The 23,961-nt window shown below is 35.6% G+C and overlaps 1 protein-coding gene across 1 annotated transcript in view; it reads right to left on the bottom strand.

The window, feature by feature from the left end:
- Positions 1-23,961, bottom strand: part of C8H8orf34 (chromosome 8 C8orf34 homolog) — a 494,601-nt gene that overhangs the window by 362,953 nt on the left and 107,687 nt on the right. Inside the window, exons 3-4 of the mRNA XM_015145533.3 lie at positions 18,741-18,872; positions 2,300-2,428 (exon numbers count right to left, since the gene is read on the bottom strand). Of these exons, the coding sequence (XP_015001019.2) occupies positions 2,300-2,428; positions 18,741-18,872 (261 nt within the window). The remainder of the gene's footprint in view (positions 1-2,299; positions 2,429-18,740; positions 18,873-23,961) is intronic.

Below are 23,961 nucleotides of genomic sequence, written 5' to 3'. Positions count from 1 at the left end.
GCCTCACTGTGGAGTCACCTGATAGCTTTTCTGGCCCTTATTTTATCCCAAGAATAATGTCCTATATCTGTATATCTTCTACTCTGATGACCAAGGACTGTCTTTATTGTTTTTCCAGGCTTGCCTGCAAGTATTAAACATGGTCCCCACTAGCTTCTGATCATTGGACTCAGTTGCGGGGCTCCACCTGTGTTATGATCTGAGTATTGGTGTCTTCCCAAAATTCATAAGCTAAACTCTAATCTGCAATGTGATGGTGTTAGGAGGTGGAGCCTGGGAGGTGATGAGGACATGTGGGCTCCTTTCTCATGATTGGGATTACTGACCTTATAAAGGAGGCCTTTGAGAGCTGCCTTGCCCCTTCCACCATGTGAGGACACAGCTAAGATATACAATCTATGGTACCAAGAAACAGGTCCTCATCAGATACCAAAGGTGTCAGCACCTGGATTTTAGACTGCCCACCCTCCAGAACTATAAGAAACAAATTTCTATTGTTAATAAGTCACTCAGGCTACAGTATTTTGCTATAGCAACCCAAACGGGGTAAGACAACCTGAAAGGTCGCAGCCAGGTTGTCTGGGTCCACAGCTTGAACTCTGACACTTCTGCTACAAATGTGGGCCACTACATAACTGAAATGCAGTCTAATCCCTGTATTAAAAATTTGGGGGAACAGAACAAATACTACCTTACAAATTAACAACAATATAACAAGTGTTTGAAAGGCAGGTGTCACATTTTAAAGGACAACAGTTGAGTGACCGTGTTATTTGAAAGTCTTTATAATGATCAGACACATTCTTCAATCACCCTTCTTTTAGTTCATGCTATTAGGTAAATTGAGAGGCTATAGAGAGTCCTGAGGCTTTGCTCCAAAGGGTAAGATTCATAAATACGAATATGTGCCTTTGTCATATGAAGAGGATCAGGCTCTTTTCCTAAACATAATATAGTCATAAGCTGAAAACTCACTTAACTGTTATTTTCTACAAAAGGAAATTTAAGCAAACATGGAGTTTTCTTGAATCCCATTCAGAGGGTTTTTACTAACGGCAAAGCATAAGATCCTGTGATAAGGCAGCTTAACTTCTGAAAAGGGTTCACTGCACAAAAATCTAGAAGGATCTAATGAGCTATGAATGAAGAGGTCTGAAAAAACTAAAGCTGTACACACACACACACACACACACATATACAATACCAAATGTAAATATGTATAACTACCTATGTAAGTATATATATATATATTCTTTCAAAATATAGCAAGAAAATATTTACCTTTGATAAAAATCATGAAATTAGTAAAACTCTGCTATCTAAAATAAAAATAGAGATCCTAAAATATAATCCACTAGAATTTGCTGGTGTTCTAACTACTTTCCACTGAAAATCTTTAGTATTCTATGGGAATAAAATAAAATTTTGGTGAGGCCATGGCATCAATGGGCTTCTAAAGGTGCCTAATTTTTAAAATTGAGAAAAACTTAACGGAACCAAAGAAATGTAGGAATACTTTTAACTCACTACTAAAACCATAAAATGTATATGTATGGCTGCATATATAAGTGAATTTATTAAATCTAAATAATCATTTAATTGCCAACTCTTATGACAATAACAGTTATTTAGAAGGTTTTACTTGAAATGTATCATTTTTAAGCCTTCACACCTAGCAGAAGAAGGAGGCATAATCATGTCTTTCTGTTTTGGAGATGAGCAAACCAAGACACATGGAGGTTAAATGATTTATCTGATTTATTATGATTTATGTCATAGATGGCAGAGCAAAACCATAACCTAAGTCCTCAGATTACAGAGATGTTGCTTTCATTTAAAAAAAAAAATCCCTAGGCATCGTGCTTGGCTCTGAAAAGATTCTAAGAAGAATTTGCTCCAGCTACCATCTTTAAGAAGTTTAGAGACATCAAAAACTCACAGAGGCAATGGGTATGTTAATTAATTAGAAAGATGCAAAACAGTATGTTTCCAAAGAAAAGAATGAAGAAGCTACCAGTAGGTGCACATTTAAACTGGATAACAGAAACCATGTAGAAATGTTGGAGCCAAACAGCTATGAGGAGTTCTACAGCTCTTTCTACTCCATGTTATCAGTCTACCCAAGAATCTGTATAATATGCAAAATCAAGTTCCTTTCCAATCTCATGCCCTTAGAACTGCTCAGCCTCTTGCAGAATTAGAATGAGGATGTTATACATGGGTTATTGGCACGAGTAATGAATGCTTCTGCTTTAATATTGGTTAGGAGTTTCAATTATAATCAAGTAAATGAACTTACTTCGGGAGAGATTCTCAAGGGCTTTCCCCAGCTTCTTGCTCTCTTGAAGGATGTGATTCAATTCATCAAAATCACGGCTTTGTGGTTTAGTCCTCCAGTTCCACTTTGGATGCTCTACTGACCTTGGCACTATGTTTAAAAAAAATGGTAATTTCATAAGCATGCTACATAATGACACAAACTGACCATTCACCATTATGTGAAAGATTGTACCAAGATCAATGTATAGAATAAAAAAATGTTTGTCTTGAAGATGATTTTCTTGTGAGAAAACAGAGGGGAAGATATGAAGCCAGGTTTAAAGAAAATATTTTAACTGAAAAAGTAAAGGGAAGTGTGGTGGAGTTTATAGAGAAAAGAAAAGTCAGGTATTGACTCAAAACTAATCATTTCTATAACACAGAGAGAAACACACAGGCAAAATGTACTTTGTATTATGTCATCAGCTTAAAAAAACACTAATTCCCTCAACAGCAACTGGTAATTATTTAGTAAATATTTTTAGGACATTCATAGAAGGCTAAATATATGTATTTATCTTCATGTCCCCCTCAAATTCCCACTAAAATGGCACTACAGTGAAGGGATTTCTTTCCTCAAAGAGTAAGTTGAACAAGCAGAGAAGACATTATTAGGCAAGAAGTAGCAATATATTTTGAGAGAAGATGCAAAATAGATGGATGAGTGGTAACTGGATTTCACAAGGCAAAGAAAACTGAAACCTAAGTCTCTGAACAGAGGGATGCTAAGAAAGTCAATATCTCACACCATTTAAATATTAAAGCTTCAATCCAGGAGGACAATGTCAATGTAATAATAATATAAGAACTTAATTGCTTTTCAGATTTAAAGGGCCCATTAAATGTCCAGCACAAGTCAAGGCATATTAAAAAACATGTTTTAATAGTGCAATGAAGAAAACAATGTAAAACTTTTCAGGGGCAAAAATAGTAAATCAAATTAATACCAGACTTCTCAAAGGTAACACTTGGCCTAAGAAGACAAAGAAGCAATTCCTTCTAAATTCCAACTATAGAGTACTTCTTAGAACTGTATACCCAACTAAGGAACTAATTAGGATACTTTGAAGAACTGAAAAAGTTATCTTGCAAAAGCATTCTTTTACAGAAAGCTCCTACTGGAGGTACTCTACCAAAATAACCAAGTAAATCAAAAACTGGCAAGACTTGGATTTCAGGAAACAGGTGACCTCCCACTCTCCCAATACGGAAAAGGAACAGGGAATTCTCAGGAAGATAGTGAAAGACAGTCTAAAAGGCAATTGAGAAGAAGTCTAGAAACCAATGAGTCAAACATGGAGCAATAAGACAGAGGGCTACAGGAGAGAAGTCTCTAAAAATTTTTAAAATAAAGGATAACTATAAAATAGAAGTTAATTTTACTTGTTTCTGATCATATTGAGAAGGTTTAACTCTTTGGGTAGAGTTTGGCAAAACATTAGAGATGGGTACATAGTAAACAAAGCAAGCAGAAAAGCAAGAGAATTCTAGAACAGATGGACATCTAAGGCTCAACCATGAACAATATTAATTAATTAGTCATAAGAATACCAAGGTAGAGTACATATTTAATCAACATTTGAAATAACTGCATTACTATGCAGCCAGGATGAGATGGAGGCTAGAGTTTGGAGCACAAGGTATGAAGGATGTCAAGAGATAATGCCTCAAATTTAAAAAGGAATAGAACCTTATGTTTGATTGTGTAGATTTAGGGACCGGAAGCAACATCTAAAAGAGGTGAAAGTGATTGCAGGTTAGGAGCCGAGTTGGGTAGAAAAAAGGACACTACTCTCTCAGTACTACCTTTTTTAAACCATGTACCATTATGTTTTGATAAAAATAAAATAAATTTTAAAAAGATTTATATGGTAAGGACATAGGAAATAGTCTCCACCTAACGAAATATATCATTCTGTCACCTTTTTAAAAAGTAATCTGGCAATATCTATTATGATGAAAAATGCACTGACCCTGTAACCCAGCAATCTTATGTCTGGCAAAGTCATCATAAAGAAATGAAAGCACCTGTATTTAAATACATATGTACAAGGTTGCTCATTTTCACAGAAAGTGCAAGACTTTGTTTATTTTAGCAAATATTTTGTGACCACAAAACCCTGTTAGTAATTTAAATGTCCTTCAACAAAGGAATGGTTGAATAAATTATCTCACATTCACATTGTATGCAATTATTTAAAAGGGCAAGTTAAATCTAAGTATATTACCATAAAGATATTTCCACAGTGCATTTTATTTTTATTTTTATTTGTACAAATGTATAAGGTATACATGAAATTTTGTTACATGTATATAACATGTAGTAATCAAGTCACTGTATGGCTTAACTGTGAACAATGTTAATTAATTAACTATAATAATATCAACATAGAGTACATATTTAACCAACACTTAGGGTGTGCATCGACAGAGTACCGTACACTTGTGTTAACTATAGTCACCCTACTGTTCTATCAAACATTGAATTTATTCCTTCTATCTTACCATATGCTTATACTACCCTTTAGCCCACTTCTTTCATTCTCCCCCATGTCCCAATCACCCTTCCCAGTCTCTGTTATCTATCTTTCATTGCCTTACCTGCAAGGGATCAGCTTTATTAGCTCCCACATATAAGTTAGGGTATGCAATATTAGTCTTTTTGTGCCTGGATTATTTCACTTAAGATAATAACCTCCAGTTTCACCAATGACATGATTTCATTCTTTTTTTCAATGACCAAGTAGTATTTCATTGTGTATACGCACCACATTTTCTTTATCCATATATCCACTGATGGACACTTAGGTTGATTCCACATTTTTTCTATCATGAATAGTGCTTTAATAGACATGTGAGAGACAGTATCTTTTGGACATATTGTTTGCTTTTCCTCTGGTAGATACCCAGTAGGGGGATTGCTGGATTGAATGGTGGTTCTTTTTAAGTTTTTTGAGGAATCTCCATACAGTTCTCCATAGTTGCTGTACTAGTTTACCTTCCCACTAACAGTGTGTAAGAGTTCACTTTTCAGCCAGGCATGGTGGCTCACGCCTATAATCCTAGCCCTTTGGGAGACCAAGGAGGGTGGACCACGGGGTCAGGAGTTTGAGACCAGCCTGTCCAATATGGAGAAACCCCATCTCTACCAAAAAAAAAATACAAAAATTAGCTGGGCATGGTGGCGGGCGCCTGTAGTCCCAGTACTTGGGAGGCTGAGGCAAGAGAATAGCTTCAACCTGGGAGGCAGAGGTTGCAGTGAGCCGAGACCGTGCCACTGCACTCCAGCCTGGGTGATGGAGTGAGACTCCATCTCAGAAAACAAAAAAACAGAGTTCTCTTTTCTCTGCTTCCTTGCTAACATCTATTATTTTTCTTTTTATTAATAGCCAGACAATGCATTTTAAAATAATAAAAACACATTGCTTAAGAACATGTACAGCTTAAGGTCACTTTTATGCAGCAAACCAAGCCATCCATATCATATCTGCTAATGAGTACAAGGAAAAGACTATACGAAGATACAAACTATTTCTAGGGGAGTAGAATTTGAGGGGAGACAAGTGAAGGAGACTATTTCACTTTCTACAGGTCTGTATATTTTACATTGTCAAATAAATAAATATTCCTTCTGTAATTTAAATAAACCTAGAAATTAACAATTGAAAATGAATGCCGCTGCCTCATCTGACCTTCTTGGTTTAAGGGACCCTGGGACAGGGATATCAACTAAAATTACTAACACACCAGTGTGCTAGCAGCAGAGAGTAGACACAGTGACCATGATCAATCTAGTAAACACTTCCAGGCCCACGACTGCTACCTTACAGGCCATTCCCCATGGGAAACCTATGGAGGAACCTAGGTTTAAGAGAGAGAAGTTCAGATGAGGGAGTGGAAAAAACAATATTTGTATCAGATTCCTTAAAACTTTGGCACTTTTGTTAACCTTCTTTGAATAATTTCTCTAATCTGCAATCTGTATCACTACATTATCTGATTTTCTGCTAATTACTATATGCTATCAAGGTCTCTCTTTATATTTTCTTTTTAATTTACAAAACAAGAACTCAGGTTTTTTTTCAAATCCTAGTCAATATCCCGAGATATCTACCAGACACAGCCCAGCTTCCCATCATCCCAGCTGAGCCCAGCACCTGCAGACCTACCCACTGAATGCACCACACGGGCACGTCAGGTGAGGCCAGCAGAACTGGCCAGTCTACACACAGAATCACGAGAAACCACAATTTGCTGCTGTTTTCAGCCACTGAGTTTTGGGAAAATTATATGCTGTACAATAGAGAACTAATTAATACCGTACCCAAGAACTTTTCCTTGGCAACTTCTGAGAGGAGCTGAGACCAATTTCTTGTGATGTTTTTGTAGCTTGTGACAATTTGATACATATAACAAATCTTGCATAACTTATCATGGGAATCCAACTAGGACAACCAAAGCCACGGTATAATCAGGATCTAATCAGCCATGCTGGGTGATTTCAAAAGCTGTTTTGGTAAGTAATGGAAAGAAATTTGGGAAGTCATTTGTCTGATATACTGTCTTTGGATAAGAACATCTCTAAACTTTTCTGATAGATTGAAAACCTTATTTAAGTCATACTACATCTTAAAAGTAAAGGGTTAGCATTTAAAAATGTTTTTAAAAATATCCACAGGGAAAATGAGAAATAGAAGAACAGTATCAACTATCTAATAAAACCGGTAGAGGAAGATGACAGAATCTGAGATTCAAGAGAGTCTTTGGGGTCACTGACGCAGAGCTCACTCTAGTGCAGGAGGCCACCCACAGCACCTTGCAAATGGCTTTTCCTCAGTCTTCCCCGAGGACACTATGTTACAGAGCAGTCTATTGTATATTAAGGAGTGCTGGCCGGGCACGGTGGCTCGAGCCTGTAATCCCAGCACTTTGGGAGGCCGAGACGGGCGGATCACGAGGTCAGGAGATTGAGACCAGCCTGGCTAACACGGTGAAACCCCGTCTCTACTAAAAATACAAAAAAACTAGCCGGGCGAGGTGGCGGGCGCCTGTAGTCCCAGCTATTTGGGAGGCTGAGGCAGGAGAATGGCGTAAAGCTGGGAGGCAGAGCTTGTAGTGAGCTGAGATCCGGCCACTGCACTCCAGCCTGGGTGACAGAGCGAGACTCTGTCTCAAAAAAAAAAAAAAAAAAAAAAAAAAAAAATCCACAGGGAAAATGAGAAATAGAAGAACAGTATCAACTATCTAATAAAACCGGTAGAGGAAGATGACAGAATCTGAGATTCAAGAGAGTCTTTGGGGTCACTGACGCAGAGCTCACTCTAGTGCAGGAGGCCACCCACAGCACCTTGCAAATGGCTTTTCCTCAGTCTTCCCCGAGGACACTATGTTACAGAGCAGTCTATTGTATATTAAGGAGTGCTAATTTTTGAACAATTCTTTATTATAGTCATCAAATTCTAACTCAATATGACCTCCACCAATAGTTTCTGTGAGTTTAAAACAAATTTACTGTTTCCTCCACATAACATTTGAGATACTGTCTATATATTTCTTTTGAACCAAATAACTTTCAACCTTGTTTTCTAAAATTTAAAAAATGCTAATGATCTTATCTGAAAGTTCTCCCCAAGTACTTTACTTTCATTTTAAATATGCCAGGAAATATCCCCAGTACTACGGTTATGAAATACTGAAAACTGATTATAATGAGATAATTACTTCATGTCTCCTGCCTTCTGTATATCCATATCATGATTTTTCAGCTATTGTTCTCCTGTCCTCATTTTTTAATATTTGTGTAGCTTGTACTTTCTATACATATATGTATGTATATACTCTCTTTTTTCCCTAAAATTATAATGACAGTCTATAAATATCCAGCTATTTATCTTTGTATATTCTGTGCTAAATGCATCATTAAAAAAAAAAAAACCCTGAGAAAGGCTCCCTTAAATTCAAAAGCGTAAACAAAACAACTGAGAGTTGATATTTAACCTAAACCAACATATTTACCTCAATTTTCTCATCTGGATTATAAATTTGAAATGGTTATAAAGGATCAGCATTCACTATCATGCACAGAATATTGATAGACAATGTCTTTCTTGTCATTTCTGCCAAAATTCTACTCATCATCCACAACCATTCCACACAATAGGTAACCAGTAGAAATACTTAATATTACAAGGTAAAACCTTCATCAAACCATACTTATCTTATCTATGACACATAACTATTGAAGATTGACACTATAATGCTACCTTGCAGATCTTCGTCCCTATGCCAGCTTGCATTGTATAACTGCTATTTTTTGGTTATTTGAAAGTGCCAAAACATTACAAGGCAAAACCTTCATCAAAACCTTGGACTCGGGAAGGGGAACATCACACACCGGGGCCTCTCATGGGGAGGGGGGAGGGGGGAGGAATTGCATTGGGAGTTATACCTGATGTAAATGACGAGTTGATGGGTGCTGACGAGTTGATGGGTGCAGCACAGCAACATGGCACAAGTATACATATGTAACAAACCTGCACGTTATGCACATGTACCCTAGAACTTAAAGTATAATAATAATAAAAAACCTACTTATCTATGGCACATAACTATTGAAGATTGATAACATAATGTTACCTTGCAGATCTTTGTCCCTATGCCAATTTGAATTGTATAAGTGCTATTTTTTGGTTACTTGAAAATACACAATTTCTAAACTGGTATCACATAAAGGCTAGAATATATTTTAGTATAAATCCATCCTTACATTATCTGCATTTATTCATTTATTCATTCAATCATTTATGTACTCATTCTCATAGCATAAATGATGTGTTTGTCACTGTTCTAGATACATAGGGATTAAGGTAACAAAATACTCTGCACTGAAGATATTACATTCTACCAAGCTCACAGTCTTTTGAATGGGCTAAGAAGTTGCTTTTTTCTTCAGAAATTTCTTCTGATTAATATACAGTAGCTACTTTAAGTAAATTTTAGACAGGGATTATTTTAATGAATTAATAACTGTTTTTTCTACCCACAGAAGTTAATTACTATTAAAATATTTATGTCTTTTTTCCTTTTTTCTTTAAAACATATGAACAATGCTCAGAAAACTTTTTGGTTTTATTCTATAAATATTTATTCCAGGCAATATCTTAGTTAAGAAAATATCCTTCTATTCCCAAAGAGTTTTAATTTCATTATATTTACAATAAGAAATAGATGCAAATTTGTATCGAATAGCATTCAGTTATTGATTGAGATGTCAATAGTTTTTTTACTTGATCAACATGTATGATGTGCTGACATATAATGGTAATAGTAAAAGAAGAGAAGAGAAAGAATAATAAAGGAATAATGATCAAAAGATATTTCCTGCAAATATTAATCAAAAGAGAGCTGAGTGGCTGCACTAGTATCAAAAAAATAGTTTTTAGGACAATCATCATAGGAGGCAAAGAAGGGCATTATATAATGATTAAAAAGGACAATCCACCAAGAAGACGTAATAATTATAAACACAGAAACACCTAGCTGCAGAGCCTTAAAATATAGGAGGCAAATATTGACATAATTTAAGGAGAGTTAGAGGGCCCTATAATAATAGTAGTGGATTTTAAAATCCCCACTTTCGATAATGGAGCAAACAAACAGAAGACCAATAAGGACATGAAGGACTTGAACAACACTATAAACTGGTAAGACCTAACAGAACATTCCAAGAATACACATTCTTCTCAAATGCACATGGAACGTTCTCTAGGAGAGATCTTATGTTAGGCAACAAAACAAGTCTCAAAAATTTTAAAGGATTGAAATCATACCAAGTATCTTCTCTGACAACAAAAGAATAAAACTAGAAGTCAAAGGAAAAAGAAAAATGGGAAATTCACAAATATGAGAAAATTTAACAATATGCTCATTTATAATGAATGAGACAAAGAAGAAATCACAAGATAAATTAGAAAATACTTTGTGACCAAAAAATATGAAAACAACATACTGAACCTTATGGTATGCAGTGGAAGCAGTGCTCAGACAGAAATTTATAGCAGTAAATGTCCCCATTAATAAAGAAGAAAGATGTCAAATCTAAAACCTAACTTTATACCTTAAGGAAGTAGAAAAAGAAGAGCATAATAAACCCAAGCTACCAAAAGGATGAACATAGTAAAGGTTAAAGCAGAGATCAGTGAAACAGAAGACAGAAAAACAATAGAGAAAATCAGCAAAACCAAAAGTTGGTTCTTTAGAAAGATGAAAAAGTTAAGAAATCTTTAGCTAGATTGATTTAAAAAGAAAACCCAAATTATTAAAGTTAGAAATAAAAGTGAGACATTACTACAAACCTTAAGAAAATTAAAAAGTATTATAAGAGAATACTATAAACCATCAAATGCCAACAAACTGGATGACTTAGAAAATTTCTAGAAACATGCGAACTACCAATACCGACTCAAGAGGAAATAGAATATCAGAATGGATTTATAACAAGTAAAGACTTTGACTCACTAATAAAGAAATCTCCCAACAAGGACAAGGCCAGAATAAAGTGGCTTCACTGGTAAATTCAACCCAGCATTTAAAGAAGAATTAACACCAAGTTTTATTAATTCTTCCAAAAAAGTTGGAGAAAAGGGAACATATTCTGATTTATTCTAAGAAGCCAGCATTGACCAAGTACCAAAGATAAAGACATTACAAGAAAAGAAGATTACGAACCAGTATCTTTTATGAATGTAGATGCAAAATCCTCAATAAAACGGTAACAAACTAAATCCAGCAGTATATTAAAAGGATTATATATCATGGCCAAGTATTTATCCTAGGAATTCAAGGGTTATTTAAGAAAATTATAAAATGTAACACATCATATTAATAGAATGATAACAAAAACTGCATGACTATCTCAACTGATTGAGAAAAAACACTGGAAAACAATGCAACACACTTTCATGACAAAAATATCCAACGAACTAGGAATAGAAGACAACTTTCTCAACATGATAAAAGACATTTTCAAAAAACTCACAGCTAACACCACACTCCATGATACAAGACCAAAAGTCTTTCCCTTAACATGAATAATGAGAAAAGGATACTTTCCTGCTTTCATCACTTCTGTTCAACCTTGCATTGGAATTTCTAGCTGGAGCTATTAGGCAAGAAAAGAAAAATAAAAGGCAACCAAATTGGAAAGGAAGAAGTTAAACTATCCCTATATTTAGATGGCATAATCTGATCTTTTCAAGAGTCCTAAAGAATTCACAATAAAGTGTTAGAACCAATAAACTGGTTCAGCAAAATTTTGGGAAATAAGATCAAAACACAAAAATCAGTTTTATTTCTACACCCTGGCAATGACAATCTAAAAATGAAAATAAGAAACAATTCCATTTATGATAGCATCTGAAGGAATAAGATCCACTTAAATAAATTTAACCAAGGACATGCTAGTCTTGTACAACACGAACTAGAAAACATTGTTTAATGAAATTAAAGGGGATCTAAATAAATGAAGACATTACATGGTCATGATTTGGAAACATTTTTATGGTCACAATACTCTCCAAAGTGATCCACAGATTCAATGCATTTCCTAAGAAAATCCAAATGGCCTTTATGCAGAAATATTTTAAACAACTGATTCTAAAATTCATATAGAACTTCAGGGCCCTCAGAGTAGCCTAAATAATCCTGAGAGAGAAAAACAAAAAAATGAAGTCAGAGGATTCATACTTTCCAATTTCAAAACTTATTACATAACTACAGTTATCAAAACAGTGTGTGTAGTACTCACAAAAGGATAAACATATAGCTTAATGGAATGGAATTGAGAGTCTAAAAATAAACCCTCATATTCACGGTTACTTGATTTTTCAATGGGGTGACAAGATTATTCAATGAGGAAATAATAGTATTTTCAAAAAATTGGTACTGAGACAACTGATTATCCACATGGCAAAAAATGGAGTTGGACACCCATCATCTACTATATACAAAAATTAACTCAAAATGGAACAATTACCCGCATGTAAGAGCATAAACTATAACTCTTAGAAGAAATTATAGAGATAAGTCATTATGACCTGGGATTTGGCAAGAGTTTCTTAGATATGACACCAAAAACACAAGCCGAAAAGAAAGGAAAATAGATCAATTGAGCTTCATCAAAATTAAAAAACTAATGTACATAAAATAACACTATTAATAAAGTAAAAACTAATCCCCAAAATGGAAAAATATTCATAAATCATATCTCTGATAAGGATCTAGTATCCAGAATACAAAAAACTCTCATAACTCAGGAATAAAGAGTAACAACTCACTTAAAAAATGAGCTAAGAGTATGAATAAACATTTTTCCAAAGAAGATATTCAAATGGCCAAGAAACACTTGAAAGGATGCTCAAAACTATTAGCCATTAGAGAAATGCAAATCAAGACAACAATGAGATACCACTTTACATCCAACTGGACAGCTATACATTTTTTAGAAAAAGGAAAGGAAAGAAAGAAAATAACAAGATTTGGTAAATATATGAAGAATTGGAACCCTTGTATATTGCTGGTAAGCATGTAAAATGGTGTAGCTTCTTTGAAAAAAGTTGGCATCTCCTCGAAGTTACACATAGAATTATCATATAACTCAGAAAATCAATTACACAGTAATATAAATTATTATAGTGTCTATATTATATAATATCCATTATCCAAATAATGAAAAAGGTAATAAAAATGCTTGTATATGAATGTTCATAGCAATATGATTCAAGATAGTTAAAAGATAGAAGCATACAAAACACCCATCAGCAGATGAATGGATAAACAAAATGTGGTTTAACCACACAATGGAATATCATTCAGTCACGGAAAGGACTGAAGTAGTGTACACACCACCATGTAGATAAACCACAAAAACATGCTAAGTAAAGTAAGTCAGAGACAAAAGTTCATACATTGTGATTTCACTCCTGTGGTATACAGGAATACCTTGCTTTTCTGTACTTCATTTTGTAATGCTTTGCAGACAATTTTTTTTGTTTCTTTACAAATTAAACATTTGTGGAGACCCTGCATTGAACAAGCCTATCAGCTTAATTTTTCCAACAGCATGTGCTCATTTTGTGGCTCTGTGTAATATTTGGCAAATCTAACAATATTTTAAATTTTTTCCATCAGTGATCTTTGATATTACTGTTGTAATTGTTTCCAGGTGCCACAAACCACACCCATGTAAGATGGTAAACTTAACCAATAAATGTGTGTGTTCTGTCTGCTCCACTGACCAGCCATTCCCTCACCTCTCTCCTTCACCTTGTGATTCCCTATTCCCTGAAACACAACAATTTTGAAATTAGGCCAATTTAAAACCCTACAATGGCCTCTAAGTGTTCAAGTGAAAGGAAGAGTTGCAGGTCTCTGGAAAAGATAGAAATGATTAAGCTTAGTGAGGAAGGCATGTTGAAAGACAAGGTAGGCTGAAAGCTAGGCCTCTGGTGCCAAACATTTAGCCAAGTTGAGAATGCAAATGAAAAGTTCTTGAAGAAAATTAGAAGTGCTATTCCAGTAAACACGAATGGTAAGAAAGTGAAAGAATCTTATTGCTGATACGGAGAAAGTCTGAGTGGTCTGGATAGAAGATCAAATCAGCCACGACATTCCCCTAAGCCAAGGCCTAATCCAAAGCAAGGTCCTAACTCTCCTCAATTCCATGAAGGCTGAGGAAGCTGCAGAAGAAAAGTTGAAAGGTAGCAGAGGTTGGTTCATGAGGTTTCAGGAAATAAGCCATCTCCATAACATAAAAGTATAAGATGAAGTAGCAAGTGCTGATGGAAAAGACACACCAAGTGACCCAGAAGATCTAGCTAAGATAATTGACGAAGGTGGTTTCACTAAACAACAGATTGTCCATGTAGACAAAACAGTCTCATGCTGGAAGAAGGTGCCATTTAAGACTTTCACAGCTAGAGAGAAGTAGTCAGTGCCTGACTTCAAAGCTTCAAAGGATAGGCTGACTCCCTTGTCAGGAGCTAATGCAGCTGGTGACTTTAAGTTGAAGTCAATGCTTATTTACCATACCAAAAATCCTGGGGACCGTAAGAATTATGCTATATCTACTCTGTCTGTGCTCTATAAATAAAACAACAAAGCCTGGATGACAGCACATCTGTTTCCAGCATGGTTTACTAATCATTTTAAGCCTGCTGTTGAGACCTACTGCTAAGAAGAAAAGCTTCCTTTCAAAATGTTACTGTTCATTGACAATGCACCCAGTCACCCCAGAGTGCTGATGGCAATGTAGAAGGAGATTAATATTTTCATGTCTGTTAACACAATGTCTATTCTGCAATCCATGAATCAACAAGTTTCATCTGGACTTTCAAGTCTTATTACTTAAGAAATACATTTTATAAGGGTATATCTGCCATAGATAGTGATTCCTCTGATGGATCTGGGGGCAAATAACTTGAAAAAGTTCATTAAAAAGATTTACCATTCTAGATGCCATTAAGAACATCTGTGATTCATGGGAGGAGATCAAAATATTTATATTAATAGGAGCCTGGAAGAAGTAAATTCCAACCCTCATTGATGACTTTGAAGTGTTCAAGACTTCAGTGAAGGAAGTAACTGAATATATGGTGGAAATAGCAAGAGAACTAGAAATAGAAGCGGCGCCTGAAGATGTGACTTAATTGCCACAATCTCATGATAGAACTTGAATGCATGAGGAGTTGCTTCTTATGGATGAGTAGAAAAAAGTGGTTTCTTGAAACAGAATCTACTCTAGGTGAAGATGTTGTGAACATTGTTAAAATGTTACATTAGCTTAGTTGATAAAGCAGCGACTTAAAATACTGCATCAACTTAAAATATTGCATCAACTTAGTTGATAAAGCAGTGACAGGGTTTAAGAGGATTGACTCCAATTTTGAAAGAAGTTATACTCTGTGTACAATGCTACCAAATAGCATCACATGCTATGAATAACTTTTTCATGAAAAGAAGAGTCAATTGGCTCCATGAGTCCATTGGCAAACTTCATTGCTGTCTCATTTTAGGAAATTGTCACAGACACCTCAACCTTCAGTAGCCACCACCCTGATCAGTCCACAGCCATCAACATCAAGGCAAGGTTCTTCACCAGCAAAATGATTATGACTCATTGAAAGCTCAGGTGATTGTTAGAATATTTGGCAATAAAGTATCTTTATTTAAAATATATACATTGTTTTCTTACACATAATGTTGCACACTAAATAGACTAGAGTAGAGTATAAATATAACTTTTTTAGGTGCTGGGAAACAAAAAAAATTGTGTGACTGACATTGTGATATTCACTTTATTGCAGTGGCCTGGAACTGAACCCACAATATCTCCAAGACATGCCAGTATCCAGAATAGATACATTCATAGAGACAAAAAGCAGGTTGCCAGGGGCTGGTGGGAGGTGGGAATGTTGAGTCACTACTTACTGGGTACATGATTTCCTTTTGGGATGATGAAAATATTTTCAAACTAGATAGGGACTAGGTAGCATAATATTGTGAATGTACTGAATGCCACTGAATTGTACATTTTAGGATAATCTTATGTTAACTTTATGTAAAAAAAAAGTCTTGGGGTGATTTTTTATAAGCCATAGTAACTGGAACATCTCTAAAAATTGTTTATCTCTCTTCAGGTATGATTTTGTGTTTGTTTGTTTTGTTGTTTGTTTGCTTTTCTATGTGACTTTCTTGAGTATAGTGTTTATAAATATTAAGTCAATGTAGTTGATAGTCTCGTTCAAATCTTCTATATTCTTACTAAATTTTTTCAGTCAATTTATTCTGTTTACATCTTCCTTTAGTTCTATAAATTTTTGCATCATGTATTGAGAACTTTTGTTATTGGGTGCATAACCCTTTAGTAGTATTATGTCTTCTTAATTAAATAACCTTTTATGATTATGATATGATCTCTTTATCTCTGGTAATGTTCTTTGTCTTGAGTTTTTATTTTGATATTACTCTAGCCATATAGACTTCTTTTCGCTAGAACTTCAAACTGTTTGTATCTGCATATTTTTAGTATGTTTCTTATATTTTAAAAAATCTATACTCTTTATTCAGTCTGACAATACTTGCTTTAATTGGAATGTTTAGTACATTTATATTTATTATAATTGTGGGCACATCTGTACTTCAACTTACAATATTGGTGTCCATCTTCTATTTTTCCAATCTGTCCTTTCTTTCTCTGTTACTTTTCTCCTGTCTTTGTTTTGTGAGGATGAATGATTTTTTTCACATCCCATTATAATGTGTCTACTAATTTTTAATTTAAGCATTTTGTGCTAGTTCTCAGTAATGCTTTAGAGAAGAAAAATGCATCTTTAATTCATCACAATCTATGTGCAAAGATATTTTATTACTTCAGAAATAATTTGTTTTAACAAGTATTTCTAAAGAATAACCCTTAATCTGTTGTGTTCTTATTGTCGTATATATTAATTCTACATATGCTATTTTTTTTAAAAAAAACATGCTATTTTATTATTATTTCTGCTTTAAAAAGCTTGGTAACAGTCTAGTGAAACTAGAGGTTGGGAGTAGGTTACCTGAGTAAAAAGGAGTATAATCAGACACCAGACCACCAGCAGCACCCTGTGGCTAGATAACATCCTATAAAGAGCACAGGACCTGCACAATGAGCGGGCCTTTAGGCATTCTCCTCTTAATGATGAAGTGGTCAAATCGAGAACTGATTCTATAATTTAGTAATCTCCTAAGGTTTTGAACTTATCATGGAAGAGAGCAAGAGTAAACAGACAGAGAGGTAGGGATCCATGATGAAAAGGGAGACTGAGACTTTATTCATTGCATTTTTTGTTTCTTCCTTTATTCATTTTTATCATTTAGAATTTATTAATTGAAACAGGCACTATGTTGGATATTACTAGCTATACTGTTGTAAAAAAGACATGCAAATTTTAAACTTGAATATTTTTTTAAATGTTTGAACCTAATTCTATATACCAAAATGATGAAGCGGGACAATTTGGTTACAATCACAATTTGTAAAGAACACTTTAAGTTGTTCACACTTCATATAATTCTCACAAGAACTTGATGTGGTTAATGCAATTTTTTTTTATGAGTACCACTATGTAAATGAAGCTGCTCATAAAGTTAAATCTAGTTGCTTTCACAAATGACCCAGATGCAGATTCCAGTTAGCACATAGTGGTTTTCAAACATTTTCAAACAAAGATAAATATTTTCTGCCTACTCCTTTCTCTGTTGAAACTAAAATCAAACATCTCACCCTGTAACAAGCACAAGGAATTGATGTATAAGAACAGCTTGCAAGCTCTCTTTTCTTCTAAGAATAGCTGTGATTTGCTAGAGGTTCCTGAGATTTTTTGACATGTTTATACATATGTGGGGATAGCAGAGCACTGGAGAATCCCAGTAGCTACCAAAGCAGTGGGACATTGAGAAAGAAGAGATATTTAGGTGGTATAGTTTGGATATTTGTCCTCTCCAAATCACATGGTGAATCTGATCACCAATATTGGAGGTGGGGCCTGGTGGAAGGTGTTTGGGTTATGGGAGTCAATCCCTCATAAATGGCTTGGTGCCATCCTCACTGTAAGGAGTGATTTCTCACTCTATTAGTTCTTACAAGATCTGATTGTTAAAAAGAGCCTGGCGCCTCCCTCCCCTCTCTCTTTCTCCTTCCTCTCGTCATATGATGCGTGTGTCCCTTCACCTTCTGCCATGAGTGGAAGCTTCTTGAGACTCTCACAAGAAGCAGATGCTAGTGTCATGCTTCTTGTACAGCCTGCAGAACCGTAAGCCAAATAAACCTCTTCGCTTTATAAAATACCCAGCCTCAGTCATTCCTTTGTTGTAACATAAAAACAAAGACATTAAAGTAGTAGGGAAGAGAATAAATATAGGGACTTCCATCACAAATTAATCAGTAGGACTTCAGGAAAATCCCAGATGAAATTTTTTTTTTAAATTTTACTAAATGTTTTGAATAGAAATCTTCTTTGCTTCTACTCTAAGAGATTTAATTTGCTTTTATGTACTTCATTAAATATAGGTAGGTACTGCTTTCAATATGATGTAATGCTGCAATTGACTATGAGAGGCAAGAGACCTGCTCCGTGGAGTTTATATTCTTCAAGGAATATTATATTCAAAAAGGGTCTAAGTGAATTACACATGTTTGAGAATATAAGCAAGCAAATAGATACATATGAATAAAGATCAAATGCAGAGTAAAAGTGAAATTCACTAAGATTAAAGGCCAGAAATATCAGATGAAAAGTTGGGCTTCAATGACCACCTTTTCTTCATTTTCTTAACAACATAAACTTACATGCTTTGAATAGCATTTGAATAACAAACTTCCTTACATGATTTGGAGTCCGTTGATGGTGGAGAAATATTAGACACAGCAAGGTCACTTTTTGATTTTTTAGGCTTCTTTGCATTTAATTGCCAAGGTTTATCATAGCTTCTGAAATCCCTTCTTGTTCCTTTGGATTCTGTTAAAACAAAATATATATCAAATCGCAACAAAGTGATTTCAAGATTGAACAAAAACCAAGTCCATGAGTCATTAAATACACTTGACAAAACATACAGGTCACCTCAGATCAAAAATAACGTACACACACAAAAGTACTTCTTGTTTAATTTCATCTGTAAATTCAACTTTTAAATCTGCTATGAATCAGTTTTATATATGCATATGATTAAGATTACATCATATAAAACTATGAAATTGGCAGGGTGTGGAGGCTCACGCCTGTAATTCCAGCACTTTGGGAGACTGAGGTGGGTGGATCACCTGAGGTCAGGAGTTTGAGACCTGACCAGTATGGTGAAACCCCGTCATCTCCACTAAAAATACAAAAATTAGCCGGGTGTGGTGGTGGGCGCCTGTAATCACAGCTACTCAGGAGGCTGAGACAGGAGAATTACTTGGACCCAGGAGGCAGAAGTTGCAGTGAGCTGAGATTGTGCCACTGCACTCCAGCCCAAGTGACAGAGACTCTGTCAAAACACACACACACACACACACACACACACAAACACACACAAAAAAAACCAAAAAACAAAAACCCATGAAATTAATTTGAAATGTTTTTCAGGCATGGGTTCCCTTCACTTAAAATAACATTCTGTGAATGTCATGGAATAAAGCATTGCATTCTATTGTAAATAAAAACAAACATTTCAGTAAATTTCACTCACTTGATGCCACCTTATCTATTATAACACATAAAATCATTGATATTCACCTAAATCAATTTATCTTCTATTGCAAGAAAGATAAATTTAAATCAATCAACACTGTTACTTTGAAATTCCCCTTAGAAGGTGGTCACTGTCTTTGCCATTCCACAATTAAAGGGCCTTTCAAGAGTTCATCCATCTTGACTTCTTTTACAAGAATTTCATGTTTTTATACAGAACAATCTTTTTCCTCATCCCCATATCACCTGATAACTCTTTCTTCATCTCATTTATTCCTTCCTCATCTTCCATTCCTCTAATCTATGTGGCATTCTTTAGGGTTTCTTTATGCCTTCTTCTCTTAATTTACAAACTTAAAAACCACCCTAGCTTCATGGATGACTCATGAGTCTTTCTCCGGCCACTCACTTATAAATAACTAACATACATCGTTACACAATAATGGATTCCTCAAACTTTCATGTTAAGGTTGTACTTAACTAGCTGTTACCCAATTTGTCCACCTCCAAAATCCCATTAAATACCAAAAAGCCATGAAAATTCTAAAGCATTAGGAACATAAATATTTGTCCATGATCTGCTAGAACCCAGGAAGTATTTCCATAGATAAGGTTAAGAGAGGATATAGGCCAGTCAGAAAGAGAATGGAAGATTTCTAGGTATCTACCCCAAACTTGGAGGCATCTCCTTATGTTGTTTCACAGTCTTTCAGAATTTGTCTTTCTACATCCATTCGTGGACTATCAATTCTTCTAATGCAACATAGGTAATGGGAGAAAAAAACCTTGGTCATAAAATATAGCATCTCATGATATAAAGGAATATCAAATGGAGCCAGAGTGGAATGAAATGAATGTTGTGGCTTTCTTTATTCTCTACTTATAGCAAGAAAAAATCCGTATTAATTCAAATAATTTAGCAATGATATGTTTATCTAATTCATTGGAAAGAGATAAGAGATAGTAAGTCATGCATCAATTTTGCAGAAGCTTAAAGGATTCAACTAATATTGAAAATGTTAATAGCCACCATGATTTCGCCTCTCTAAAGTTTTGAAAAGAATCCAAATAGTTCCAAGATATATGGAGAGAGAACAAAGAAGAGTCCACCTACACTATTTGTTGATAAATCTAGAACTGGATAGAACATTCCTCACTGAAGTTTGAATAAAAACAGAAAATATTATTCTAAGAATCATTTAATAAAAAACAAGAATACAGTATTCACAATGCAGAGGTAATCATAGTTTTAAAAAATATTTATAATGGAAAGCCATTAAATGTTGGAATGTGACTGTGACTGTTTTGTCTTCTCAGCAAAAATAGAAGAAAGTGGACTCAATGAAGCCAAAAGAAATTAGAAGGGAGATAGGCTAACCAACCTATGAATAAAAATGTAACTGTGTACAGAAATAATAAAAAGAAGATGAGATAAAGAAGCAGCAACAGGAAACTAAAATGCAATACCAACATTTAAATTTGTGTTCAAAGCCAGAAAGAGAAAACCGATAGTGTAGAAAATTGAATCAGTGACACACAGAAAACACTTTGCTTGATACACTTCTCTAGAGGACAGTCAACAAAGGCAAATACAATGCCAAATGAAATGAGAAAAACAGAGAACAGTAAATAAGACTCAACTTACACATAATAGATTTTCCTGAAAAATCATAGTTGACATTCCGGTAAAACTTTTGAATATCAGAAGTAAAAAAATTTGTAAGTATTCAAGAAAAATCATTTGTCTTTTATTCCTACAAAGGAATAAAAATAAGGCTGTTTTCAAGATTCTCCTCCACAATATTAAATGGCAGACTTTTAAGGAGAAAATGTTGTGTCCCAAGTTGCTAGATATATTTAAAGGCAACAAAAGAATATCTTCAGATATTTCCAAAAAGTATGATACTCATGCACTTTGAATATTGCAACGTTTTCTAGCTAATTAAAAGATGCACCAGGCTGGGCATGATGGCTCACACCTGTAATCCCAGCACTTTGGGAGGCAGAGGTGGGCAGATTACGAGGTCAAGAGATCAAGATCATCCTGGCCAACATGGTGAAACCCTGTCTCTACTAAAAAATACAAAAAAATGTTAGCTGGGCACGGTGGTGCATGCCTGTAGTCCCAGCTACTCGGGAGGTTGAGGCAGGAGAATCGCTTGAACCCAGGAGGCAGAGGTTGCAGTGAGCCAAGATCACGTCACTGCACTCCAGCCTGGTGACAGAGCGAGACTCTGTCTCAAAAACAAAACAAAACAAAACAAAAAACCAAAACAAACAAAAAGATTCACCAAAATCAGTAATTCAAAATTACAGTCAGGGTTTAAACTGGCATTATTTACCATCATTCAATTATAACCTCTTCAGTTTCATTCATATCCAACAATTCATCTATGCTTTTCTCTTCCTGCCTGCCGTACTTTCCCTCTAAAATTTTTCCCCTTCCTCTGGGCCATACCCTCCACATAAACACTCTTCTATCTTCAAATGTCCCCTTTCATGTCTTAGCACAGCCCCCATTCTTCCCACGATAGTGTTCCCTCCTCTGCAGCTTCCTGGGATGATAGAGGCTCTTGCCCCATGTCCCATGTTCCACAACCACAGGCTGTGGAAGCAGGGCTGGATCTCCTGTTTCAATGAGGCTTCTATGATTGAAGCCTCAAGAGTAAAGTAAAAGTGTCTGTTCTCTTAAGGGAAATGTCACTTAGCTATACTACTCATTTCTCTTCATTATCACACATTATCACCACCTTTTCGCCTCTGATCAATCTCACAGCCTTACTTCAGACAGTGGCATAGTCTTTTCCTGTCTCTTGTCCTTTCAATAACTTGAAATAAACTATACTGACCTATTTATCCTTAGACAAACCATGCATCAAGCCTCATACTTCCTTGCCCTGCTCAACTCTGAAGAGCTTCGCTTCCCTGATATTTCTGCTACCCACAAACTAAAGCTGCCCACAGGATTTTCTCATTATCTGGAATCATTCCACATCAAACATCTTGATCTCAAATATCACAATCTCTTAGCACAGCTTGTATCCTTCTGTGTTGCTCATATTTTCACCATATTGATCTCCTGAAAGTTTTGATTGGCTTTCTCTGTCTGAACCTCCCCCTCCACTTGCTCTCTACTTCTCAGACAGCTTGATCACCTGCAGTTTGCTCACAAATACCCTCAACTCCTTTTGCAAAACTTCTCCCACCCTTGCTGTAGTAACACAACCACAATTCTCAAAGCCTCCGAAACTGTTTTCTCTCTTCCTTCCTAGAACTTTCTGGGCACTGCTAGAGAAAAATAACAATCTTACTCATGGTTTCCATGATTCATTAATAATAATTAATTCATGTCCTCGACTTCAGTTAGGCCCCAGAACTGCATAACAATCTTTTTAAAAAATTTTCCTTTGCTAACTCTTTTTTCCTTTCTCTTGGTGACTTTCCATAATTGGTGCACTTACTTCAGTCTTCCCTATCTGACCCCCCAACCACTTGTCTTGGCAAATGCCCTCACCACATAATAGAGAAAATTTAGGGCACGTGAAATCATCTCACACTTGCCTTCTCCCAGTCCATCACATACGCTATCTATAAATTTGACCCACATCTTCCTTTATTCTTTCACTCTTACTGTTACCTGTATGAAATTGAAGGTCACATCTGGGACTCCTGCTTTGACCCATCCTCAAAGCTTTAGACTCACATCCAATACCTGCTAAAATTATCTACTCAAGTGAGCCGCAAGAAATTAAAATTCATCAACAGGTACTAAGAGAACTGATAGAATAACATGGTAGTTCTTAACCATGATCTCTTTCCCATGGTATTTCCTCCCACATTATCCCCACCCCTCAAATGCAGACAGGACTTTTAACTTGCTTTGAAACAGTAGAATATGGCAAAGGTGATGAGGTGTCAATGCTATGATTACATTCTAGTATATAAGATCCATCGTAGTAGATTGGAATGAGAAAAATGCCCTTGTTAACTTTAAAGAAGTGGGTTGCCGGCTGGGTGTGGTGATTCACAACTGTGATCCCAATGCTTTGGGAGGCTGAAGTAGGAGGATCACTTGAGCCCAGAAGTTCAAGGTCATGGTGAACTATGATCATGCCACTGCACTAAAGCCCAGGCAATAGAGCAAGACCCTGACTCCATTTTAAAGAAGAAAAAAAGAAGGAGGAAGGAAGATGAAGAAGAAGGAGGAGGAGGAGGAGGAGAATAAGAGGAAAAAGAAGAAAAGGAGGAAGAATTAGTAAGCTGACGTGATGGGAGAGACATGTGGCAGGGACTCTGGGTTGCACCTAGGAGGCGAGAGTAGCTCCTGGCTGAAAGTCAGTCAGAAAATAGGGACCTCAGCCATATAGCTGCAGAA

The sequence above is a fragment of the Macaca mulatta genome, chromosome 8 (assembly GCF_049350105.2).
Source record: "Macaca mulatta isolate MMU2019108-1 chromosome 8, T2T-MMU8v2.0, whole genome shotgun sequence".
Taxonomy (NCBI): Eukaryota; Metazoa; Chordata; class Mammalia; order Primates; family Cercopithecidae; genus Macaca; species Macaca mulatta.
This window is presented reverse-complemented; position numbering and strand designations above follow the sequence as displayed.